This window comes from Cuculus canorus, chromosome 20, assembly GCF_017976375.1.
Source record: "Cuculus canorus isolate bCucCan1 chromosome 20, bCucCan1.pri, whole genome shotgun sequence".
Taxonomy (NCBI): Eukaryota; Metazoa; Chordata; class Aves; order Cuculiformes; family Cuculidae; genus Cuculus; species Cuculus canorus.
In genome coordinates this window covers 8,349,328-8,376,189 of record NC_071420.1, presented here as the reverse complement: position 1 = coordinate 8,376,189, position 26,862 = coordinate 8,349,328, and the positions used below count along the sequence as shown (strand labels likewise).

General features: G+C 50.9%; 1 protein-coding gene across 14 annotated transcripts in view; it reads right to left on the bottom strand.

The window, feature by feature from the left end:
- GTF2IRD1 (GTF2I repeat domain containing 1) overlaps nucleotides 1-26,862 on the bottom strand; it is a 73,129-nt gene that overhangs the window by 31,276 nt on the left and 14,991 nt on the right. For 7 of the 14 annotated variants that reach the window (XM_054084954.1, XM_054084956.1, XM_054084953.1 and 4 more), the window contains 9 exons: nucleotides 17,009-17,137; nucleotides 14,144-14,285; nucleotides 11,142-11,288; nucleotides 7,196-7,379; nucleotides 5,807-6,111; nucleotides 5,287-5,376; nucleotides 4,284-4,367; nucleotides 3,147-3,330; nucleotides 1,858-1,883 (listed from right to left, as the gene is read on the bottom strand). In XM_054084954.1, coding sequence (XP_053940929.1) covers nucleotides 1,858-1,883; nucleotides 3,147-3,330; nucleotides 4,284-4,367; nucleotides 5,287-5,376; nucleotides 5,807-6,111; nucleotides 7,196-7,379; nucleotides 11,142-11,288; nucleotides 14,144-14,285; nucleotides 17,009-17,137 — 1,291 coding nt within the window. Of the gene's footprint in view, nucleotides 1-1,857; nucleotides 1,884-3,146; nucleotides 3,331-4,283; nucleotides 4,368-5,286; nucleotides 5,377-5,806; nucleotides 6,112-7,195; nucleotides 7,380-11,141; nucleotides 11,289-14,143; nucleotides 14,286-17,008; nucleotides 17,138-20,076; nucleotides 20,131-26,862 lie in introns of those variants that run through there. The other 7 variants (XR_008453112.1, XM_054084948.1, XM_054084959.1 and 4 more) reach the window with 4 other exon arrangements.

The following is a 26,862-nucleotide window of genomic DNA, read 5'->3' as shown; positions in this document are numbered from 1 at the left end:
AGGAAAATCCAAGCACCCCAAGACATAGTTCAGTGCTCCATCCCTTAGGGGTGGGTTAGAGCTTAAAATATCCTTTTTTTGAGAAAAAAAGGTCACTAGTGGGGCTGGAGACATAGAAGTCCCCCCACACGGAGCTGGAATCCTCTCCAGGCAGTGCTAGAGGTCTCCTTTGGGTATCTCTGGTGGAGCGTCTTTGGGATGGGGCTGCAGTGGGGCCACAGGGATTAATCTGGCCAGCAGAGATGATAGAATCACAGAATGGCTTAGGCTGGAAGGGACCTTAAAGATCATCCAATTCCAACCCCCCTGCCATGGGCAAGGACACCTCCCACTGGATCAGGCTTCCCAAGGCCCATCCAACCTGGCTTTGAACACCTCCAGGGATAGGGCAGCCACGATATCCCTGGACAACCTGGGCCAGTGTCTCCCCACCCTCATCACGAAGAATTTCTTCCTAATGTCTAACCTAAATCTTCCTCCTTCCAATTTAAAGCCATTCTCCCTTGTCCTATCACCCCATGCCCTCGGATAAAGCTCCTCCCCACCTTTCTTGTAGGCTCCCTTCAGGTACTGGATGTCAGAGGAGAAGGTGGTGTTGGGAAAGCCGCCAGCATGTGGGTTTGGCAGCTTGGGGAAAAAAACAACCCAACAACAACAATCCCAAAACACGTCGCTACTAGCGAGACAAGCCCAGGCGATCAGGAACGGGTAGTGATAAATGGGGTGCAGTGCCATAGTTCGGGTGGGTATCAGGATGGTGAGACAGAGGCAGCTGCTGGAGCAAGGGTCAGGTTGGACAGCATCAGCATCTGTCTTATTTGCCGAGAAGCAATTATAATCATAGAATCATTAGCGTTGGAAAAGACCTCTTAGCTCATCCAGTTCAACCATCAGCTCGTCCAGTCCAATCGTCTGCCCATCCAGTCCAACCATCAACCCATTCAGTCCAATCGTCTGCCCATCCAGTCCAACCATCAGCCCATTCAGTCCAATCGTCTGCCCACCCAGTCCAACCGTCAGCCCAACCCCGCTGTGCCTGCTAAACCACAGAATCATAGAATAGTTTGGGTTGGAAGGGACCTTAAAGCCTATCCAGTTCCAACCCCCTGCCATGGGCAGGGACATGTCCCACTAGACCAAGCTGCCCAAGGCTGCACCCAACCTGGCCTTGAAGTCCATGTCCCAAAGTTCCACAACTACAATTTTTTCTAACCCCTGCAGGGATGGAGACTCCACCACGTCCCTGGGCAGCCTCTGCCAGTGCTTCACCACTCTTTCAGTAAAGAAATTTTTCCTAATACCCCATGTAAACATCCCCTGGCACAACTTGAGGCCATTTCCTCTGTCTTCTCCAGCTTAAACCAAAAAGAGTAAAAACCCAGGGCAAAGAAAGCCAAAGAAATCCCCTCCCTAGGGTTCTGTGATTGGAAAAAAAAATGGATTTTTGTTGTTTTCTTTTAAAAACAGTCCGTGCTTGGATGATGCAAGCACTTCCCACCCAAAAAAACCAAGAGAATAATTCACCAGTGAGGAACCCAGCAGTGATTATTCTTCCTCCTGGAAGCAGAGAAAGATACCATGTGCTGCCTGTGGCAGCAGCCCAGCCTCACGCACCGGGGATTGATCACTTAAACCTTCCAAATGCTATTTAAGGGGGGCACAGTCCTTGCATTGATCCCAGGCAAAGGTAATCACAGCACGCCCAGGTGTAGGGTGCAGACAAGGCTTCTCCTCACTTGAGCACAACTGTTCGTGTCCTGCATTTCTCCTGCTTATGGGTGACATAATTTCAACTCTGCTTCTCTGGGAAATCTTTCAATTTTGTGGGCAATAAATCATAGGACGTGGAGAACGTACCTGTAAAAATTCTCTCGTCAAACATCCTAGGAGGAAAGGAAAGAAAAGGGATTAGAAATAAGTGCTTCTAATGACTGAATTTTAGGTTTTATTAATGAACAGCATTAAATCAAGTCAAAATAGTCATTTTATTCATTCCCTAAAAGAAATTAATTATTTTTTCAGCTAAAATAAAAAAAAAAGAAAAAAGCCTTTTAGCCTGTTGTGCAACCAAGCCATCTTACAGCATATGCTCTTTAACTAAAGCACCTTTAAATCTGCTTATAAGTCATTCCCTTCATTTAATTAACTGATTAAATGAGTCTGCTACTGGCTGGCTTAACCAAAAGAGACAATGGAACTGCAGTAACCATTGCTGGACCTTCACTTCATGATGTAGAGCATTGACCAGATGTCACCTCCTCCTGAATATCATGGTTTGGTGCTGCCCACAACTTTGCTCGTGGGAGCAAAAGGGCACATCACAGAATCATAGACTCATAGAATTATAAAACGGTTTCAATTGGAAGGGACCTTAACGATCACCCAGTTCCACCCCCCTGTCATGGGCAAGGACATCTCCCACTGGATCAGGTTGCTCCAAGCCCCATCCAGCCTGGCCTTGAACACCTCCAAGCCGGTGTTTTTCTGTGCCATAGTTTCATACTTCTAGCAGGGTAACAACGCATGGGCAGGGATCGAATAAATAAATATGTAATAAAGCAGATTTTCCTGATAGAGAAGCAAAGAGGGGTTGCACGGTGCCGAGATAACTAGGAAAGCATTCACTCCTCCACCAGTGCAAACGCAGACACCAAGTCACAACTCCCTGCCTGAAGGCGACACATCCTCATCATTGTAAATACAGGACATCCAGAAGTGATCATAGCAAAACAAGGTGGAGGGGAATCCCCATGGAGGTGAATATGGATGTTCCTCTTCCCACCCAGAGGCACCACTCCCATCCACCAAATCACAGAATCATAGAATCCTTAAGGTTGGAAAAAACCTCCAAGATCATGAAGTCCAACCATCAGCCCAACCCGGACTTAAAACATGGTGGTAGAGTTCAGGGGTGACCATGGTGTGGCCAACACTGCCATATCCTCACAAAAAATGGGACAAGAGAGGGAAAGCAGAGATTTGGTAGCACAAGAAATAAAATCCTTTACTTTTGTCTATACAAAGGGTGTTTAGCTCTTTTCCACAAAAAATGGGTTAAATGAGTCTTGGATGTCAATCAACCTTCTAAGCACTGAGGGAACAGAGCTTAAACCCCTCAAGCCCATGCAGTCCCCCTTGCCACCCACCTTTTGATGACAAAGTGGATGTTGTGCCTCTCCTCCAGTATCCGCTTGAGTTTGGGGACGCCATAGGTGCACGGTCTTTTGAAGGGTATTTTGTCTGGGATGCCAATAATTTCCACTGCCTCGGGGTCACAGGCGATTTTCCGGTACGGGACGGGAACCATATGGTCCAACCCCAAAGCTTCAGCTGAAAGGGGAACACATGATTTTCACTTAAACACGTGCTTTTCCTTTCATGGATGATAAAATGAAGGTGTAACGGCTTGAACTCAAGCAGAGCAAGTGCCTCCTTCCCTCTTTTCCTTTGCTTGTCCCACAAGGTGAGCCCCAGAAGCAGCTGGCCCATGGGAGATGGGACAAAAAGGAATCAATGCAGCAGCAAACACAGCTAATGGTGTCCTCCAAATCCTCCCAACATGCCTGGCTTCGCTCAAACCAGGGGCGAGCTGCCCATATGCCGACCCCAACCTCCTCGTGACGACAGCAGGTTGCTGAGCTATGTAACTCATGAGTTGCACAGCATGTATATAAATTAGAAGTTCCAGAGCTCACCTACAGTCATATTTAACTCCCAGGTGTCACAGCACAGGTCTGTAGCCAACCTATAACTCAAGAATTATAAAGCCTGATGGTAAAGGCAACAACCTCCAGCCCATCAGCTCACTCCCAAGCAATTTCCTGAACTTACAGCTGCCCAAACACCCAGGAACTCCCTCAAAACCACTGCCCACGGCAAGGGGAGCACCAAAGATGCCTATAAACCGTGCAGGTGGGAAAAAGGCAGCTGCAATAACAACAATCTCCTTTTTCCCTGCCATGTTAATTTAAACCAGCCACATGTCCTTGCTCCCCCTTGACCGCCAGCGGTGTCCGGGTGCTCTGACCCAGCGTGCCACGCCGTTTTACAGCCCAGTTGTAAATTCCTCAACAGTGAGGGGGGGGAATCCATATGGAAATATTGACATAACCTTCAGCAGACACCCAGAGCCTGGAAGCTGCTGGGCTAAATGTGTTAGGAAGAGAACGGAGCTCTAGCATATGGCTTCTGCTGCTGTGTTAGGGAACAAAAATGATTGCTATATAATGATATGCAAACCACAAGCACTGCAGATGCATAATGGGATATTAACTCCTACTCACCATATCTGCTGTTAAACAGAATTTGCACGCACTCCCTAAGGGTGTTGATATCTTCAGTTTCTTTTATAAAACTGTCCCACTTATCTATCAAAACAAAATATAAGAAATAAGGATCTTCCATATGGTTCGTACACAGCAGATGCACTTTTCTTGCGCAAAGCGCCGAGAAGCAGGAATAAGACTTTGCTGCTTTAAAAAGAATGTTTTCCGCCTTTCCTGAGCAGATTCTGCCAGGCTGGCAGATAAGGTCTGGGCTTCCCCAGCCCCAGCCCCAGCCCCAAGCAACCTCTGCAGCCGGGCATGTGCAAAGCAGATTCCAAAGAAATGACCCCATAAAACTTCTCAACCCTGAAATGAAAGAGCCTTCGGGACAGAGCAAACTCAACATGAAACGAACCTTTGAAAGGCACGGCCATTTCACAGAGGAGCTTTTTCATCTTCTCCTCTTTCCCAACTTTCCCACCCATATTTTTTTCTCTTTTTTTTTTGAATGCAGGCAGGCGAGGGTTTGGATACAAACACGTCAGCGTTTTTAGATTGCATTTCCCTTGGGTGGGGTGGAGGTGGGGAAATGGTAGAGTCTCCTCCCTGTGTGCTGATCTCCCCCTGGGCGCTGCTGCAGAATCACGCTGGGGTTAGTGGGTTTCAGATGGTTTGAAATAATGCCAAGCTTTTGGTGGGTATTTGCCGTTTGCAGCTCAGGCAAACGGCTTCACCCAAAGCTGCACCTCGGTTTCCCATGCACGGAGCAGGGATGGGGTTTTCCAGCTAGCAGCACTTGAGGACTGAGCATCATGGAGATGGTAGGGATGGACCCAAGTGGGGGTGAAGGTCATGGCTGTGAGGCTGAGGTGTTACAGCAAGGGAAAAAAAATCCTCCGCTGCACTGCCAAGGCCTTGCAGAGCATGAGGATGGCTGGGAAACTGCTAGGGAGAAAGGAGGTTGAGAGGAAACCTTTCCATAAGAGATGCCTGTTGGCCAACGCTGGAGAGAGACACAGACCTGTCTTGTCATGGACAATGGAGAAGAGGATGCGCTTGGATGAGTGCACGTTCTGGATGAGGGGACCTCCAGAGACCGACGATTTCTGTCCTGGACAAGAGGGGAGACAAGGAGAAAGGGCTGATGAGAGCCTGACCGATGCTCAGGGCACCCAAACAAGCCCCTGGGTGCTGTCCCCCACTGGTGATGCCAATCTGACCCCTCCAGCTCTCCTCCGTGCACCCTGACCTGTGACAACCCTGGCCAGATCAAGTCCCCACCATCTCCCCCGGCTGCCCCTCCGGCACCCGGCATTTCAGGGCAGAACTGGAGGTGCTGCCCCATTAGCAACATGGAGGCACCCAGGGAAGGGCTGGGGTGGCGTGAAATGGCAGAGCGGTCCCCTCATCTCCATGCGGGCGAAACTTTGCACCGCTTTTCATCCGAGGACATCCAAAACCCCCGTGCCTGTCCCCGGTCAGCACCAGGGGGGTGGGCTTTGCACCAGGCCCTCGTCTGAGAGCAAACTCCAGGCTATTACCACAGCAGTCGCTGTACTCCTGTGAGGAAGGCACCTTCAGCTCTCCCGCGGGTCTGGGCACCAGCGCCTCGCCAGCTGCGGTTGGCCCGGGCAGGCCAGGGGACATCTCTTGCTTTAGGTCGACGGTGATCTGGGAGGGCAGCGAGACGCCGTATAAGAAGTTGGTGACGGTGGAGGGGTTGTCTTGGCCGGTGGGTTTGGCCATGGGGCCATTGGCACCAGAGTCCCGACCACCCTTGGAGGCGAGGGAGGTACAAGTCAACTCCACGCTGGGGTTTGGCTCTCGGCTGGGCTCGTCTGCTGGCCTGAGGGGAAGGAAGGCAAAAGAGGAGGATAAAAACAGGTTCCTTTGGGTCCTTGGCACTGCTAAACTGGGACGGGCAAGGATGTGGAGAGGGAAGGAGAGCTGTGCCTGGGAGGGTGGGACAGGCTGCACCACTGGCTGCCGGGCTCTTTGTTTTAGAAATTACAGACACCACTCAACCTCTTCTACTTTCTTCAGGCACCTGCACCGTTTTTGTCTTCTTTAAGCGGAGCAGGTTGGTCTTACAGTAGTTTAAAGCATTTATATTAGGGCAAAGCTGCCTAGCTCCTCAGCCTGGTGTGTTTAAGGAGTAAAACAATTTGTGTGACCATAATCACTTGATTCCACTGATTGTCCTAGCCCCCGGGGCCCACGGCACCGTCAATGAGGTCCTCAGTCAGCCCAGGATGAGCTTCAGACTGAGGAAGCCCACGTGCTTCATGAGACAGACGGCCATGAGCTCACAGACAGCTCGAATTCTGCATGTCCTACTTTTAGCTCTCTCAGCCTGATTTTCCAGAAGTGCAGAGCCTTCAGAGGAGGAATTTGGTAGTGCTCAGTGTTTCGCTAACTGGATCTGAGATACCACCAGCCGGGCAAACACAGAAAAAAAATGCACCCAAACCACCAAACCCTTTGTGAAAAAAAACATGGCCAAAATGGGAAGTTTGCCCCACCACAGCCTCCCGCCTCCCTCCTCATCTGGTGTTCAGAATCTCATTTCAGCCTGGGAAGAAGGAGGCAGCATTTACACTGGAAATCCCTCTGGAGACAGAAAAGCACTTAGTTAACCGCAGTGAAAATTTTGGTGGAGACACGTAAAGAGATGCGGTCAATGAGCACGTTTACATGCATTTATTATAGGAAGGAGTCTAAAATGCTTTCGAGCCACAAACACAGATGAATCTCCACGCAAGGCTGGGTTTGGCATAGCTGGACCCAGGTTTCTGGGTCTGGGGGAGAAGCTAAGACATGGGAGGGACCCTCCTGCCTGCTCCATGCAAAACCACCTTCTATCAGTATTCTAGGAGGCACAATCCTGAGAGCTCCCTGCCCTCTTGCCCCTTGGAATCTCCCCAAATTACCTTTTTAGCCTGAAGCGGATGCTGTGGCTGTGTTCTAAGATGGCCATCAGGGACTTCACATCATACTCCATGGGTTTCTTAAAGCTGATCCCCTCCGGCAAACCGGCAACTGCCAGCGAGCCTGGCTCTTTTAGGAACCTCTCGTACGGCAAAGGGACCACAGTGTTCTTCCCCACAGCTTCACCTGGGGAGGAGGCAGAGTTAAACATGGATAGTTAGACACTCCACTCCCCTGACCGTGGCCGAGATGGGCTGGAGGAGCGAACGCAGGAACGAGAGATCCCAGTGGAAACGTTATGAGAATAAAACCGCTCCCTACCTCGGCACATAGCACACAAGGACCTGCAAGCTTTTTTTAAGTGCTAATTAATAAAGAGCTCTCATAAGCCAATAAGCAGATGTCTCGTCTTTTGGGGCACACAGTAAAATCCTCAGTTGGGGTCACTTGGCACAAACCCATCTCCCAGGAGCGCCCAGCTGTGTGCCAGTGAGGGATGTGGCTACCGGCAAGCCGGGAGGGAACCGAGAGCTGACAAAGGAGGTTGAAGGGCTTGCGCTGATTTTATCTCGTGTTTACTCAGATATTCTGAGAACCTTATTTTCAGTCGATTTTCCTATTTTACCTCCTGGAAGAATGAGAAGTACTTTGATTGCTGAGGCTGTCAGGCAGCCTCAATGCACTTCGAAAGACAAGAAAAAAAACCCAACGGTCTCCCTCCATCTCACCATTCACAAGCAGCACCAACATCGATATATCTGACACCACGATTGCCTCCGGCAGCCCAGAAACCTCAGCCACTTCCCTTGATGATGGGCACAGAGTCCCTCTTTGTCCCCACCATGTGAGGCTGGCTCAGTTGTACCTCTGGCACCCAAATCTCCACAAGGAGTTGGGACTGAACTGTTTTCTCTTTCCTGGCAGTGGAAGACAATCAGCAAGCATCGCAGCTACACAGAGATCTCTAAACCAATTAAAATGCCCACACGCCCAAACCTGGGATGCTCTCCAGACAAGATGCTGTCAGAAAACCAGTCCCCTCTGAAGCGTTTCAAGGAATGGCCCAAATATTTGAGTTGCTCTCTGTGGAAAAATTACTTTGGAAACCAACCAAGTCACCGTGACCAATAAATCTGGTGCTGAAAGCACAAAGCAGAAGAAACAGCCGTGCTGGAATGCAACCTGTCTGGCAAAGCAGCGTCCAAAGGCAGAACATCTGGCTTTGTGGCAAGGTGTCTGCACCTTCATCTGCAGGTTTTGGGCAGGCAGAGGAGATTATGGGACCTTTAAATAGCTGTGGGGTTTTTTTATTGTTGTTTTCCTTTAAAATATGTTCTTTTTTCTTTCTTCTTCTTCAAAAATAACCCCACCAAAAGATCTTACAGAAACCCAGGAAATCTTGTGCTGCTGTCAGCAAGTCCTTGTTAAAAGTGATTTCTTCAACGTGCTCTTTGAAGCAATGCATGATAACTAACAATGTGAGCCTTGCCTGAGCCATCAACGTTCCTTACAGGTGGGATGGATAATGCTTTAATCAAGCCAATAACAGAAGTTTCAAACCAAACCCTTGCACCACAACACCACTCTCCGCAAACCCAGAGGGTGCTGACGTTTTCCCTGCCCCAACGGACCAGCTCTGGCAGCTTTCTACCTCCCTCCATCACCCCTCTGTCATGGGGAGAAGCTCCTCATGTCCACGGTGGCTCCTTATCAGTCCGACACTCAACAACTCCCCGAGCATATTTTTATGGGGAATGCGTTACTGTCAAAGTGACCTTCACCAAGCCTCGCATCGCCATGCAGAGGCTCACGGTTTAGCTAAAGAGAGACAATAATCATCATTAATGCCTGTTTAATAGAAGCCAGCGGTAATCAGTCATCCTGTTGGTGCAGAGATTACCCGGCTCTAGAGGGAATACGCAATCTTTTTGACTGAGCATTTTCTAAGATTTTTTGTTTCCAATCCCTGTTGATGGGAGGCGACTGAAAGGATAAAAAAATATAAAACTCATAAGAAAGATAACTGTTAATTTCTGACAGTCCTCTCAGTGCTGGAAACAGAATCACCCTGGGGCACCTGCTATGTCCCATGGTATTTCTCCCTACTCAACCACGAGAGGCTCTTCCTGGTGGACAGGCCAGGAGAGGAGCATCCATAGAATCATAGAATAGCTTGGGTTGGAAGGGACCTTAAAGATCATCTAGTTCCAAACCCCCTGCCATGGGCAGGGACACCCCACTAGACCATGCTTCCACCATAGAGCGGCTCAAGGATGGAAACAGCTGGTCCTACTGAATCAGCAGCAAAGGCAGAATTACACCCCACACCAGGGCCAAAACCACCAGTCCAGGGATGCCCAACCTCCTCCTGCGACAGCAACACCAGCCACCCTGGGTTGGGGACCCAGCCAGCTTGTCACCGCGCCTCGCCAAGGTGAAGAGCATCACAAACTCATCCCAAGCTCCGAGCCGCCTAGTTTATACACCCCACACAGACACACCCCGATCGAGTGGTTTTATGCAATTAAATATTTATAGTATGTCGTACACAAATAATTCCCACATTCCCAAGAGGCCTGCAAAGCCTGGTGCTCTCCCAGCAGAAGGACAATGAGACATGCAGCTCAGAGTGGGGATCCAACCCGTGCTGGAACGCCCTCCTCATCCCACTTTCTCGGCTCTTCTGCGTTGTCCCTCCCTTCCAACGTGGGCTGAGCCTTTTGAAGGCAGCGAGAGGATTTGATTACCATTACCCCATTAATGGCAACATCGCATCCAAGTCCTTTAAGTGGTTTCGGAAAACCTCAGCAAGTGTCCCTCCCTGGGGGAAGGGCTGCCATCTCCCCTTTCTGTCTGTGAAGCTGGCGGCAGGCGCTGGCGAGCGGAGTGCCAAACGACAGCCAGCAGCAGCAAATTGGGCGCGTGAGCCCAAGGTGGTTGGTGGGAGCACCCATGAACCACCCTCCGATGTGGTGGGAGAGCCTGTTCGCAAATCCAGCATGTAAACAGGAGCAACGCCTGTGTTTTGGGCTCAGGGAGGCCTGCATGGTGCAGGCAGGGCTTGGTAGCACATCCCAAATCCCAAACGGTGAAGGGGAGGCTGCACTCAGGAAAATGAAACACCCGGTTCCGTAGCCGGTCCAGCCACAAGGCTTCAAAACCCCCAAAGCATCACGCTGGGCTAACGCAACCTGCCGAGCAGCATGGGGGAACATCGGGGGTCACCACTCCCAAGCTAACCTCGCTTTTCCTACCTGGGTCAGCACAGCCCCGGAGTAGCTGCCAGGGACCGAGGACGGCTGCCACCTCCAGCCACCCTGTGCGGGCTCCAGCAGGGACCTTCCGAGCGAGAAGCAGGCGCTGCCACCACTCCAGCCTCTGCAGATTGGGCCCAGAGGGAGCTCTGCAACCCACTGGGTTACATATCAACAGCCATATGGTCATCTACATTTTAATTGCAGAAGCTTTATTGCCAGGGATGATGCATGTGCTGGAATGGCACCAGCTCGTCTCTCAGAGCTGGGGCTGTGGGGCTGCCTACTGGAAAAATAATCTTTTTTTCCTATTAAATAGACTTGCCGAGGAAAAGAATGAGAGAGTTGCAGCAGAGCCCCGATAGAGGTGGTGGACACGTCATCAGGGATAAAGGCATGCTTGAAAAACCACACTTAGTGCATGGCAGAGGCTTCTCCTGTTTGGAGGGTAGAGGATGCTCCCCTCAGCATGAGGATTTTCTTTCCCTGGGGCACTGGGAAGCGAAGATGCAGCAGCTGGACCCCATCTCAATTAAATGCTAACTCTGTATAGGAGCACATCCCACCATGCCACCCCTGCTCCCTTGCTGGAGAGCCAGGCTGGGGCTGAAAGCCACGTCTGGCGGCGGCACCGGGCAGCTCAGCAAGCCCCGGGGCAAATCAAATCCCCAAATGGAAGCGTGAAGGTTCTTACTATAAAGCACATCAAACACTTCCTCTACCATCTTCCTGAGGAGGTACACGTCTGATCCCTGGTCTGGGGAGACCCTGAGCATGCTTCGCCCGCATTCCTTTGCCTTCTTCTGCGCCTCTGCGTCCTCCTCCTTCCTCTGCTGGACTCCTGCAGGGGGAAGAGGATAAAATGGGAGACGCTGTGGTGAGAAGAGGGTTCACAGGCGATGCTCTGCACACTTTCAAGTGGCTGAAAAGCCATCGAGCCCAACTTCAGCCAGCGCTGAATGCCTTCCTGCCCACAAACGCCATGCAAGATGGGGTCCCGTCGGCACCAGGCCCCTCGCTGCCCCCACAGCATCAGTAAAGCCCTCTGGCCCAGGTATCCTGGGTCTCCCACCCACCCCAGAGTCCGTTTCAGATGAGGCCACAGCACTGGGCAGCTCTCAGCATGCAGGGAAAGGTGTCGGCCAGCAGCGCTGCCAGGAGCAGGGTCAGTCCCTGCCAGCCAGGGACAAGCCCATCCCGCGCGTGCCCTCCCCTTCCCTGGTTTTACCCACTCAGCTGCACTGAAACTGTTATGATTAATTGGGCAGCGCATTCCTTTTCTCTGGTTTCAATCTGCTTAGCCTTCAATCTCTCAGGAAAAGAAAATCCGCCTTTCTTCGAGGCTTTTTTACCCTTCAGCGTCACGCAGCTCAGTAATACCAGCTACTTCCTGCTAATTTCCCCCATTAAACCTCAAATAAAGCATATCTTCGGCAATGACTTCCTTGCATCTCTAAATGCACAGAAAATTAAACACTACAAGTGCATTATTGCCGTTCTATCCAAAGCGATTCGCAGGGGATTTTCAGTGGCTAAGGACTAATTCCTCCATCATCCTCGACAGGCTCCTGATGGTGATTGGCCCTGGCTGCTGCCTGGGTGCTCAAGGAGGCATTGTGGATCCCTCTCACGGAAACAGCTCCTGGGATCAGTGGGATGGGGGCAAGAGCCACGCAAGGTACCCACAGAACAAGACGTAAGAAAGGAGAGAACCACCCAACACCGCACAACCCCGGCAAGCTCCGGATCCCTCCCACAGCACAGGGAAACAGGCCCTGCAGAACTTTTTTGGTTTACCAAAGGTGGTGAATCTGCATCCACACCCTCCTTCAACTGAGTCTCCCACCCAGCTGGGCGCAAACTCTCCTCTGTTAACATTAATTCTGATCACTGTCAAGTCCTCCCGCTGTGTGCCAGGAAAGGCTGAGCCAGAGGTTCAGATAAAGGGGCGCGTTCAAGCGAGGTCTGTGCACCCAGAGAGATAAGAGGCTTCTTACATCTCCCAGCGATGTCTGCTTTAGATTATTTCAGATTCTTTCCAAGGGGGCAGCTAGACCATAAATCAGAGGCACTTCCAGGGATGCTTTCTACTGCGTGCCAGTTGTAAGAGGTTTATGGAGCGGAGTTGAGGCTGGGCCATTTATAATTCAAGACAGAGTTATCACGTTTCACCCTGTCTCCAGCATCAGCCACTTCGCCCGAACCCCGTCGTCAAGAATTTGTGCTTTCAACCAGATGTGACCATTTCATTTTGACAAAGATGCAAATGAAGCCAAAGGAGAGGGGAATCGGGATCCAATACCTGGCGCCTTGCCTCAGCACAGCGATGGTCACCAGCCAGGATACATGTAGATATATTTCTAAAAGTCAGATCTGCAGATGGTCATCGATATTGTGAGCTCTAGGGAGACGTGGTTGGCATTTACTATATGAGGGAACTGTCTCCTGTTGGCCACCCCACTGCTGTTCAGCGCTTGGATACCTCCCTGCCTCTCACGGGTGGTGGAAAAGGGAAGCAGAATCGCCCACAAATACAGCAAACATACACAAAATGCCTTTCATCCTGCAAACCCCAATATGCCAAAGCGGAGGAGAACTAACTGGCTCTCCTGAGAGCACGTGGTGTGGTTGAGCTGGTGGGCAGGACAGAGGGGCAGAGAGGAGCCTTGGCAGGGAGCTGCTCCTGTGAAGCTGTGCCGGCTCACTCCGCACATGTGGGGCAAATAAACCGAGCAGACAGTGACCCCGGTAGCTTTACAGTGCTGTTTTCACTAGAGCAAACCCTTCCTGAACAATGTCTCCCATGGATTAAGCACCAAGATGGTTTCCATCAACACCATGTGTGTGCACCCACAGCCAGGTTGTTTCTCTTCACTGCCATCCCACCATGGGCAGCATGTGTGAGTAGATCGGGGTCCGGTATCACCCCAGCACCACCAAAGCCAGATCTCGTCCTGGTTCTTGCATGGAGCTGGGAAAGGAGTGGTTGGCATGCCAAGGATGATGCCATCCAAGAAATGCAGGTTCCCATGTGCTTCCGCTTTCCTATCAGCTCCCAGGCTGGTTTTGGAGAGCTGGCAGAGGTAAGGAGCTGGCACAGAGAGCCGGGCGTCAGCCTCGTCACACGCAGGGCTGCCACCAGCGTCACACATCCCTGCAACACCTGGCGATGCCAATCTGACACCACTGGGAGCACAGCTCTTGCTCAAGTCAACCTTTCATCATTGTTAGCCCCTCAAAAAAAAAATTAAGCAGCTCCACAACCAACACTCCCAGCTCCCAAATCCATCACTGTCTTTCCAAAACCAAAGAAAGCCTTGGCCAAAGAAAGCCTCTCTGCTCCTGGGGGATCACTAGGACAAACTATGTCTGCTAAGTCCACAAAAGCCACTCCAGTTCATGGGTAGTGTTGCTGCAGACTGACGGCCCTGGAGCAGAGCAGCCTCCCAGCCCCGTGGCTGATGCTTTTGCAGAGGAGAACCAGGGCGCACGGTGCTCTCCGTGGGAAGGGAGAGGCTCCAGCCATGGGTCCCACTTGCCTTCTCCATCCCTTTAAACACTGCTCAGCTCCACAGACAGACAGCTTTATGGTGCTCCTCCGAACCACAACCTCTCATATGCAGTGGGGGTCCCAGCTGGCACAACTGGAGCACCGACCTCAGCACAGGAGAAGACCACAAAGGCAGGAATACTCACTGCAAAACTTCTGGAAGTCGGCTTGCAGCTCCTTGCGGGCGCTGAGGAAGACCCGTCCCTTCTCAGTGCCCACCACGAAGGCGTTCTCCTCATGGACGGCGATGCAGGCCACCTCCGCATTCAGCTTGGAGAGCGCTGAGCACTGTGGGGAGGCACTGGGTCAGAGTGGCCGCAGGAACAGCCCCACTTGGCCCCCCTTGCCATATTCTAGTGGAATTTTTTTCCTTCCCATCAAAAGATCCCCTCGTTAAAAACAGCATTTTGGTTTGGGTCAGAATTTCATGGGTTTTACGACGTGCCCCAAACACTTCAGCAACTTCACAGCACCAGAATCCAGCTGAGCTATGCTTTACTGGAAAACAAGAACTATGTAGTGGGAGGTGTCCCTGCCCACGGCAGGGTGTTGGAACTAGATGATCTTTAAGGTCCCTTCCAAGCCAAACCATTCTATGATTCTATGATCATTTTGCTTCACTTGTTCCTGTCCTAAAAGTAAGCATTTTATACTATTTCTTTAAAAGAACATATTCCTTTTAAAAAAAACCCAACACGCTGAGAATAATTTGTATTTTTCCACCAGCTCTAATGAAATAAGGAGCACGGGAATCTTATTTCAGCTGCAGAACACTAATATGGTCAAAGTCTGGATTAGCTGAACGATTCTTCTTGTACAGTTATGCAAAACATTAAAGAGATGGAAAAGACTTCCTCCACTAATCCATTTTATGTAACGTGTGCTTCCTGCTCTACATAATATATACATGTATATGCCTTTTTATTATTATTTTTTATATTGTAACGGTTACGCAGTGCTGGCAGCCTGAGTCATATTCCCATAGCTACAGCACCAACGCTATTGCCACGTCACCATTAAAATGGGTAGAACAGTGGGGGATTTTCCTATCGGCAGCCCTGGTCAGACATATCGCCTGTCCCCGGCACGGCGGAGAGGCCAGAGGATGCTGGCAGCTGGGGTAGGAGCAGGAGTGCATGTCCACGGACAAATTCCCCCAGAGCTACCTTCAGTTCCTCGCTTGCATTTACAGCCAGGGTGATTTTTCGTAGACTTAAACCAATGTCTGTATTGGGTCATGTTACCTGCTGCTCACCTTAGAATCATAGAATGCTTTGGGTTGGAAGGGAACTTTGAAGGTCACCCAGTCCAATCCCCCTGCAGGAGTAGGAAAATCTTTAACCAGATCAGGTTGCTCTGAGCCCCATCCAACCCAACGCTGAGTGTTTCCAGGGGTGGGACCTTCACTGCCTCGCTGGGCAACCTGGGCCAGACCCTCACTAGCCTCACAGCAAAACATTTCTTCCTAAGATCTCATCTCAATCTCCCCTCTTGCAGCTCAAAACCGTTCACTTCATTCTCTCCCAGCACTCCCTGATCCAGAGTCCCTCCCCAGCTTTCCTGGAGCTCCTTTCAGTCCTGGGAGCTGCTCTAAGGTCTCCCCACAGCCTTCTCATTTCCAGGCTGAACAACCCAAACTCTCTCAGCCTGTCCTCCTACAGAAGGTCCTCCAGCCCTCGGATCATCTCCATGGCCTGCTCTGGACTGACTCTGAGAGCTCCATGTCCTTCCTGTGCTGAAGACTCCGGAACTGGGCACAGGGCTTCAGGTGGGGTCTCACCAGAGTGGAGCAGAGGGGCAGAATCCCCTCCCTCGCCTGCTGCTCCCACTGCTGTGGATGCAGCCCAGGACACAGTTGGCTTTCTGGGCTGCAAGCACACATTGTTGGCTCATGTCCTCTTCTTCAAGAAGAGGGCATTGAATCACATCCCGAAAACCAGATATTTTTAAGAAAGCTCCTTCCAAGAACCCAAGAGTAAATGAAAGTATTTTCCTCAAAAAATAAATATAATATCTAAGGGATGCGAGGTTTGGAGGGAGACCAAATCCAAACCTTAAGTGATGTGCATGTGGCCCCGTGGTTTATTTATCACGCACGTAGGGAGTAAGGCTTCAATGAGTGCGGAGCCCAGCCCTGGTGAAGCACTGGGATCAAGGCTGAATTTCAGGAGCAGCCTGGCCTCCTGGCCCCGGTGTCAGCAAGTAATGAGGACTGCAGAATCATGTATATTCATTAAGAAGCCAAACTATGATAAGCAATTTGCTGTATGGGCTGGAATGTATATTAATCATCAAAGCCAACTGGGGTGCGTCGGCTCTGGGGAACCTGCTCCTCAGTGAGGTACTGATAGGTAAAATGAAGGAAATTAGTGTTAGTGAAAAAAAAGCCCTACCTGCGTAGAGAAAAAGATGCATCCAAGATAAATACATTACATATGACTTGGTTTTAAAAATGGAGGGTTGTTTAGCACGTCGCATTGCATTAGACACTTGTTACTACACACTCGCTTTCCCTTCTTGATCACATTCACAGTTAAAAATAAGATTAGCTCTGGTCCACGAGACTTAATCCAGACAGTTATCTTGTTTATGTAAGCACGGCTGACTTAGGCAAGGTTTCCACTGGGAATTCGACGTCAAAAGATATGAAAGTTATTTTCTTTGTTCTTGGAGATAAAAGCCATTGTTCTCCTGTTGTGTAAAAGCTCCCGGTAACATTGGTAAAACATCAAGAAAAAAAACCATCCCAACCATCCTACATTCAGTTGATACCAATATAAATATTAATGGAAAAACAATACACATCCGAGATTAACTTAGGCTGACTTTATGATCTGTACGGCTGTCGGGGCGGGAGAGGATTTTTATTTCCCAGCTCCCTGAGCTTTCTGGCAGTGGAGAGGAGCAGGATGAGCTCAACAGCCCTCCTGCTTCAGCCCTGCTCCCAGCCAGCCCTGTTAAAGGAAGGTGAAACGAGGGAAGGAGGGACAGGGCTGCCACCAGCCTCTTACCATGGAGTCTAAGGCAGACACTAAGCTGGTGATGATTTCGTCTTTCTGGGGAAAAACCATATTCCACTGGTCAGCTCGGGAGGTGCTGAGAGTCACGTCTAAAGGCTTCCCTGCCAGGGCCATATTCACCTGGAAAGAGAACAGAAAAGGTATATGCATTGCTGTTATTAACTGAGGGCTGAGCATCACCTGTACAGCCTAACACCGGTGTGTGCCACGGGCTGCGGTGCTGGTGTGGAGACACAGGGGCAACTGAAGCACAGAGACCAAGGCCAGCCTGAGCCCCATGTTCCCACGTCTCCTCTTGCTAAAGGCAGATAATTGTGGACGCGGCTGAGCCATAACCAAACGCGAGAGCTAACGCTGTGTGTCCCAGCAGTGGCCAGGTCACCTCTGCCCTCGGGACCCAGCCCCAGGGAGATGCCAGCACTGCGTGGGGCACGCTGGACTGACCGGTTTTGGGACACCCCAAACAAGCAGGCTGTGCTGAGCCCAAGGATGCGGTGGTGAAGGGGAATAAGAGTGCTCCCATGCCTGAGGTCTGCAGGCTTGAGAGCAAGGGGGCACCCAAAGGTGTCCCTGAAATGGGCCAAAGCCACAGAGTGTTCTGCCTTCATTCCTAAGGACAAAGGCAAGGGGCTCTGTCATCAAATCATCCCACCCATAGCTCCTGGGGGACTGTGCCAGTGGGAGCAGGACTGGGTAGCATGCCGGGACCCAGCAGCCAAGAAGGGACTCAGACCCAACACCTCCATCCCACACTGCAAAATGGGGAAGAAGGAAGAAAATGCAAGGGTTCGGTCACACATGCAGTGACTGTGCCAGGCTTCTGTGCTCCAGTGGTCTCCATCCATCAGGAATGAGCCACAGTGATGCTGATGCTGCAGGGGAAACTGAGGCAGGGGCTCATCCTGCACAAACTGCCCTGCTCCCACGCTGGGGCATCCACAACTCATACGGCATCACCGCCCAGCACCCAGCACCGTCCCTCCCAGTGATCGTCCCTCCATCCGCAGGGCAGTGTTGCACCACCCGGCTTTAATCCTGTGAATAAAGGGTGGCAAATTAGCCAGCAATGCTCGGGAGCCACTCCAACCGGATCGTAAATCATGTGCTCGAAGCTGAAAGCGGATAAAAGAGGCTGGAGAATTTCTAACAAGGCGAGACGGGCAGGAGATGGGGAATATGAATGAAGCTGCCTGCACGTAACTCGATTTGTGGCTCAGCCGATAACCGTGGCCGCTCGGCCCTGCTGAGTACATGGGTTAAAAGTCAACAGCAAAAATCCAAGTTCACCTTCCGGCTCCAGTTTGCACAAAGTAGAAGGAATTTGCTCATAAAACAGGGCCATGCTGCCCCATGCAACCAGGGAAACGGTGGATTTTGGCCCAAAATAACAAGTCACCCTCATGCAGGCATCTCTGCAGATACCTGAGCTGATCAACACACCCTCAGCCCTGCAAAGTCTCACCATAATTTGGGCATGATAAGGGATAATGACTGAATTTCAGGAATCGCTCTGGAGGAGATCTCCAGGCCAAGTCCCACATCGCCTGTGGACTGACACACCGAGCAGTGCCAAGGCCTCGCCAGCACTTTTGGACACTTCTGCTGCCACCCAGCAAAATGCTCTTTGGCCCAGCTGACACCTCTTAACAGCACTGACAGCCCCAATGAAGCTGACGGCTGAGCCTTCTACTCTAGGATGATCTTGGGATAAAAAAAAACAACGCCAAACCACCCATCATCTTGGAAAATAAAGCAGAAGATGGACTGCACAGCCCTGCAGCCTGGGCGCTCCCACCCTCCAACACGGCCGCTGGACATCCTGGAGCTCTGCCCAGCACCTCCAGATGATCATGAAGGGTTGCAGCAATGCCAGGAAACGGTCCCTCTTGCCCTAGCATAGATGGCTGGACAGAGAGACGGACAAGGGATGTTCATGTAGAACCTCCCAAGTAGCTCCCTGTGCACAGCCCTGCGGGTGCAGTGAACTCAAGATTTCTGCTTTGAATCGATGCTGTGTTAAGAGCAGCTGCCTTGTCGCAGCTAGCAGGGAGCAGCGAGGCGCCCGCGGCGCTGATGTCAGCCCTGGATGGCTCTCCTGGCCCACGGAACCCCAGACCAGCCATCCCCTGGGGGCTCCCATCGGAATAAGACTCAGTCCAGGGAGCATCACTCCCTTCTTAACCCCTAAACAAGCACTCACTTGGAAAACAGTCTTATTTTCATGCTCGTACGTATTTCTGAGTGACGTAATTATTACTAAACGTGGCTGCCGCAACACGGATGTTCTTGTTGCCTTCCAGCAAAGTGGGGCTGGTCGTGGACTCTCAGAGAGCTCAGGCTGCACCAACATGCTCGGCCACAGCCTCTCACGGGAAGTAACACTTATGGGGAAGAGCTGCTCCTCTCTCTGCTGCAGAAAGCAAAGCCATGAGCTGGATCTGGTCCGAAGGGGGAACCGAAAGGAAAAACCAGGATAATATCAGTGGGAAGTGGGGCAGGGTCCCTGCACCCTCTCCCTGCTCTGCAGGAGACGAGGACAAAACTAATCCCTTTCACCTGGCTGATCGTTTAACAAGAAAAAGGGAGAATCACTTGACAAGAAAAAGAAAATTCATAATAAAAATATGACCCAAGTAATACAACAGGACTTGAAGGGATGGGGGAACAATATTCCTGTAAAGCTTTTAATCATTTACGGTCACGAAGAGCAGCGACAGCGGATTTAGAAAAGGGGCCGAATAAAAGGGAGGAAAAAAACTTCACAGCAAGCACTCGGCTTATTCAAATCAAATTAAGATGTATGGCTTGAAGTTGTTTGTCTAATCAAAGGGAAAGTAATCTTTCGGAAAAGTGGGGTAAACCGTTCTTACAGCACTTAGGGCCGGCGGCAGGGAGCGGGGTGGGCAGGATGGGTGCAGAGCATCCGATCCCCTTCCCGGGGCACCATGTAGGCATCCTGCTGAAATCCCACCCCAGGGCACCCACCAAGGGGTTGATTCCCCCCTCCCAGCCTACAGTGGGGAAAGAGGGGCTCAGCTCTGGTCCCAACTCCATCTCACCTCTGCACTCCAAGTCCCATCCCTGGGGGCACAGGAGGACTCAGGGCTCATCACGGGGCTAAAACAAACATGGGCAGATTGTTTTTCCTTTTTTTAATATTAAATTAAACTTTATTTTATTATCTAATGTTATCATTATTTAATTATTTCCCCCCTGCTCCCCTCTCCCAAATGAGTCTTTTGGGGACAGGATGAGCAGCGCAGGGACAAAGGCGCTCAGGCACAGCCAGCACAGGACACCATCGCCTGCTCAGCTCTTACGACACCTCCTTCCTTGCCTCCACTTTATCATCCTGAGAAAGATTATAAATTTGGCCCCGGGGGAGTTTCGCTCATGAATCACCTGGACTGCAGCAAAGGAAAAACCAGGCGCATAGGGAGGCTCAGAAATGGCCATGGTACCCCCAAACCCTGTCCCTGCAGCAGGAACGTCCCCTCTCCACCTCCGTGACTGCTGCCGCGAGGCAGCATCTCTCCCCAAAATAAACATCCTCCAGTCTTGCACGCTGCGTCACCATTTCCAAAGCCTTCAGAGCAAACAAAACCATAAAAAAAACCTCATAACAAGCTAGCAACAACCCCCCAAAGGAAATTTCCAAGCAGAAAACTGTGTTGTTATATCCCTCAAATTATAAACAGGTTCAATAAGGAGGAATTGAGGGGAGTTTACATGAGCCAGCAGCTCGCACGATGCGGCCCCAGCACTGCCGGCTGGGCTGGCGATGGGTTCACGGCAAAGACTGGTGCTCTAAGCTCCTGGTGTTGACTTAAGGGTGGGGGAGCTTTTGTCCTCTCATCTTTTCAAGCCTTACAGTGATTTCCAGTCTCGTGTCACAACCAGAAACAACAGCATCTTATTTCTTAAGCCAAGCTGGTGTTTCCACACCACCATGGCAGAGCTGGAAAAAGGACTTCCACCACTGCCCTCCCCACTGCTTTCACCTTGCCATGCATGAAAGCCTTATGGAAGACAATTGTCCACTGTCATCACCCCCACAGCTTTCACCCCACCATGCACGAAAGCTTTCTTTAGTGTAACTCCGCAAAATACTGTGGTCCAAAGGAAGCCAGGTGCCCATCCAGGACTCACAAAACTGGGCTGAACATCTTGCTGGTTCTCTCCACGTCCTCCTCTCCTCCAGGCCACACTTGCCATCAAAAAAAAAAGGTGATAATCCCCTTTTTTGGGATTTACCCAGGGCCAAACACAGTGCAGCATGGAACTCGCTGTGAGACAGGAACAGCCAAATAAAAAGGAGGGACCGAGGACATCCTGCATCTGCTTCTTGTTACATTGACTTCTACCAATGCTGAGGCTTTTTTCCTACAAATATTTGGTTTAAACAAAGTTATTTGGCTTTTTAAATTTTTTTTTTCTCCTGCAGGTTTACTGTACCTTAAAAAAGTAACACTGTCAATCTTCACCACATGAAACATCTCTTGTAATGAGGACCTGGTAAGGACACCAGGCGACTTAAAACCATTACAGGGCAAAGCATCCAGTTGCTGAGGCCCCAACACAAACCCATGAGTGCTGGGTAAGTGCAACAGCCACATCTTCTAGCTCAGCCCTTAAACCACCAACTGCATCAAAGAGCAACAAGCTGGAGGACACAGGCTCAGCTGTAGGACCGAGGTCCGCCTGCAGCAAGGGAGAAGCATGGAGAGCCCCAAACAGATGCTACCACTGCTGCCTTCTTGCCCTATGGACATTGCAGCATCTCCATGGAAATCCCCTGCCCCGTGTGTCCTCCCAGGATGTTTATGAAGCCTCCAATAGTGTGGGCTGGCTCCCAGTCCAGGGAGGAATTTAAATTAATGAGAACTTCAACCATTCAGCACATTGTGAGGAAAAAAATGGAGAAGTAAAAAATGATCATCACACCAGTCCTGCCTGCGGCTCCACACAAGAGTGGCTGGAAATTATCCACATACTTATTTTTCCAGGAAAATTCTACCAGTGGTGCTGGTGAGACCGTGGGAAGGTCAAGTGAGAGCCCAAGTTCCAGCAAAACAGTGAAAAATTTATATTAATATATATGGAATATAATACATATCTATATGATAGAATGGTTTGGGTAGGAAGGGACCTCAAAGGAAGGGACCATGGGCAGGGACACCTCCCATTTGATCAGAGTGCTCAAAGTCCCATCCAACCTGGCCTTGAATACCTCCATATGAAGTAGGTCCTGAGATGGATTAAAGGCCATTTACCCTCCTGGGCAGAGGAGGGACAGCCTGGGGGAACATTAGAGAAGGGGAAAGCACTTCTGGGGTGCAGAACCTTTGAAGGTGTTATTTGGGCTTCTTGGCCAACTCGAAACACTCAATGAGCCATGGGACATTGGGCACCATGTTCAGCCAATTTCATCCTGCTGGGATCAAGACAGCAGGACCAGCACCCACAACTTGACTGGTGGAAGGGCACCCCAGCATGTAACGATGACCCGCACTGAATGACGAGATGACAAGGATGTTATTTGTAATTGCCTTTTACTCCAGGAGGGCATATTTAAAGGAGATTTTTAAAAATTACAGCAGCCTGGAAGGGCGTTTAAGCAATTAGCTCTTGCTATCATTAAACACGCTTCAAAACCCATCAGAAGCTGCACTGATAGGATCCAGAGCGACAAATAAGGTCCTTTTATAGTACTACCACAGCATTCCCCCTCCAAGCAAGGGGACCTTTCCCCACGTCCCTGCTGGGGACATCGCTGTGTAACAGAACCATAGAACCATTTGGTTGAAAAAGACCTTTGAGATCATCAAGTCCAACTATACCTGCCCACTACTAAACCATATCCCTTCGCACCTCATCTACCTGTCTTTTAAACACTTCCAGAGACTCTGCCACCTCCCCGGGCAGCCCTGCCAGTGCCTGACAGGACCCACACTAAGGGTTATCTCCTTGATGAGGAAGAAGCAGCAACCCAGAAGGTGTTTCTCTGTCCCTCTCCATCTCAGGGACTTTTGAGGTCCCTTTTTAGGCAGCAACCCACTAGCAGCAAGGTGCCCAGCGAGCTGGAGCCACTTAAGCAAAAAAATCCTGAAAACCACATAAACCGCAGCAGGGTGAAAGCCAGGGGTAGGGACCAGGCTTGGATTTCAACTTGGAGTTTTTTTCTAATCACTTAAGCAAACACCAGTATCAGCGGAGCCAGCAGATATGACCAAAGCCGTTTCAGGCACGGGAGCACCACGGCACAGCCCCACACTTGCAGAATGACCAGCCTGGAGTTTTCACTGTGGTGAAGGAGATTTCTGCTCCATGCAGACGACTCGCTCGCAGCACGATGGCTTTAACCCACCCGTGCCACCCAGCTAAACCCTAACCTCTTACATCAAATTCAGAGTCCAGACCAGTACAGCAGATAACTGCAGTCTTGGGCACTTGCAAATTGCCCAGAGATGCCCTCAAATGTCCAAATATCCCCAAAGCTCTCCGATTCCTAATCCCTCTGCCCCACGCTCCTGCAGGTGTCCCTGCAGCGTTGCTCTCTGGGGCTCTGCATTTTGGGGCAACCACCCACTGCGAACACATTTGTAACCCCGGCCCCACAACCTGGTCCAGCTGCTGCCCCATAACCACTACCACGTCTCTCCCCACATCCACAAATTCCCTTTTTTTCACTACTTTTCAAGCTGACACCTTTGTGCAAAAGTCTGAAAGCAGCAGAGCTGGGGGTAAAGAGCCTCTTGGATGGTCCAGGTTATCCAAACGCTTGTGCCCACATCCCCACTGTGTTGGCAGCCCTCAGCTCTCCCAGCTCCCCCAGTCACTATAGTTTTTCACCTCTTTCCAGACAGGTACGTAGTACTGGGCAGAACAAACTCTGGACACCTGTTTTATTTTACCAAAAAAACCCAGAGCACCTGTTGGAAAAGCTCCTCCCGTACACACCAGCACCACAACAACAACATCCATCGGAATCACCACCTCAGCTCTGCTCTCCCAGATAATCCGGCACCTGCCGTGGTTTAGTCCCACTTACAAAAGATGCAAAGAGCAAATCAGGGGCTCTAATAGGGGGATGTATCTGGAATTTAGGGGGATGCTGCTGGAATTTAGATGTCCCTCCCAAACAGGGTGATGCATTCTGCTGCCTCCTTGATTTCCTTAAGCCTGGCCTAGGCACACACGCAAATCTAATACAGTCAAATTATGGTAGGCTTCTATCTAGTGCAAAGAGAGACGGATCAGGATCAAGTGCCCTTCAGAAGCAGCGTCTCATCTCCCCCAGGATAAACACTTTCATGTCACAGTGGCTGCTGGGGGGGATTGCTCTACCCGCGGAGCTCGAGCAGCACAGCTTTCAGCTCTAGACAAGTTTCCACACCACAATCTCACAGCAGGCAGGCACAGAAGCTCATGCTTTGAGCAACTGCCTCTTCATTTATTGAAGAAATATGAAAAAAATGCTGGGGGTGGAATCAGGTGTTAAGTGGAGTGTTCTCACCACTGCAGGACATGGATCATAGAATGGGTTGGAAGAGACCTCAAATTCCATCCAGTCCAACCCCCCTGCAGGAATAGCGACACCTCCCACTGGATCAGGTTGCTCAAAGCCTCATCCAGTGTGGACTTTTAACACCTCCAGGGATGGGGCAGCCACCACTGCTCTGGGCAACCTGGGCCAGGGCCTCCCCACCCGCACAGCAAAACATTTCTTCCTAAGATCTCATCTCGATCTCCCCTCTTGCAGCTTAAAACCGTTCTCCTCATCCTATCCCGGCACTCCCTGATCCAGAGCCCCTCCCCAGCCCCTTGCAGGACTGGAAGCTGCTCTAAGGTCTCCCCACAGCCTTCTCATTTCCAGGCTGAACAACCCAAACTCTCTCAGCCTGTCCTCCTACGGAAGGTCCTCCAGCCCTCGGATCATCTTCATGGCCTCCTCTGGACTCACTCTGAGAGCTCCATGTCCTTCCTGTGCTGAAGACTGCAGAACTGGACACAGGGCTTCAGGTGGGGTCTCACCAGAGCAGAGCAGAGGGGCAGAATCCCCTCCCTCACCCTGATGGTCACGTTGCTTTGGATGCAGCCCAGGACACAGTTGGCTTTCTGGGCTGCAAGCACACATATTGCCAGGTCATGTTGAGCTTCTCATCCACCAGCACCGCCAAGTTCTCCTCAGGGTTACTCCTAACACACGGTGCTGTGAGCAATGTGCATGGAAAGCGGCCGTGGCTGAGCTGGATCCTGCCCTGGCAGCCCTGCAAAGAGGGCTGGAGGCAGTGAGACTGGAGATGGCTTCATGGTGCCCAACAGGTTAGCAAAGGCACCCAGCCATGACAACCTGGCGCCTGCATGGTTCCCAGAGTTAAGCCTCCCTCCTCAAGAGACGTCCAGCCTCAAAACCCAGCCCACAGCACAGAGTTCAGCACCCCTTCCCATACAGCCCGGACAAATCCCGGTGCTTTGCAGTTCCTAGAAGGAGAGGCGTGCGGCAAGGGCATGGATCTGGCATCCCATGCACCAGGGCTCAGGTTGCACTTCCCAGAAGTGGGCAGCCAGGGGAAGCCAAAATTAGCAGACAACTAATTCTGCCCTCGGTACATCCCTACTCCTGCACTGTGGCTACTCCTGGTTATCGCAAGAAGATGCCGGCAATCTACAAAAAAACTGAGATGCAACAAGTCCAGAAGCCACAAGACAACCTGCAAGGCCGGTCTTGGGGTTATATCAACCCTGCTCCTCAGCTCCATAACCCCTTGCACCCCTCTGTCAATACCCGAGGTCTTCCTCCACACACCCGAACGGGCGCTGGGGCTGGGGGAAGGAAAGGAGATCCAGTTTCCAGGCTCTGGTTCAGCGGTGCGTAAGCTAACGCTGGGGTTATTTAAAGCCCGAGTTTTAGCAGTGTTCAGCTACTGGTTGCGTGATCAGGATAAAAAATCGCAATCCTAATTCCTGGCCCCCCGGTGCCTATGGCAACTGGTATCCGTCTCCTTGGAAACTAATCTCGTGGTATTTGAACAATGTACCAAGGCCCTTTAATCTCCCAAACACTGTAAATCTTTATTCTAGCCTGCTCTCCTCCTACCCCAAGAGCCAACATAAAAAGCCTGTTGTTTTCCATGCAGTCACCAAGTGCCTAATTTGAACGCTATATTACACAGGCACATGGTTTTTTGTGTGCTCCCTCTTATTTTTCCCCTCTAAATTAAAGAAAAATCCCATGTACATGATGCCTGCACCTGCCCCACATTCCGGTACAAGACTGGCTTTCTCTGAACGGTCCCTGATTCCCCGTCCCGGCTGTCACCCCGGTCTACGTGCCTACCTCGTGCCTGTCTAACTGAGTGCTGTTCCAGATAATTCATAATAATATTTTAAATTAAATAAATCTAGCAGAAATATCCTCAAACTGCAAACATGCAATGACCTCAGGCTAGAGGTAACGAGTTTGCAAGAGCTCAGCAGAGGACGGTCCATCCCGGTCCTCACCGCAGGAGTGATGGTGGTGGGCACCTCATCTTGCTACTCAACACTCAACCCCAACGCTTCTTCCTTTCATAAAGCTGCTGTTGACGGCATTGACCCTCTCAGTTCCTGGGCAGGTCTGGGGGGGCCCCATCCTCCCCCACACTGACCCCAGCTCGCGGCCACCACCACTCATCACCTGGGAAAGTGGTTTCTGCTCTTCCCAGGTAATTACCTCTGTGTGAGGAGGTCTCTGATAGAAAGCCGCTGCCTAATCTCATTACGCTTTAATTTTCTCTCTAATATTTCTCTCTGGTTGCTGGTGTCTCAGTATTGAGTATTCCCTGCGTTACAGGACAGGCTAT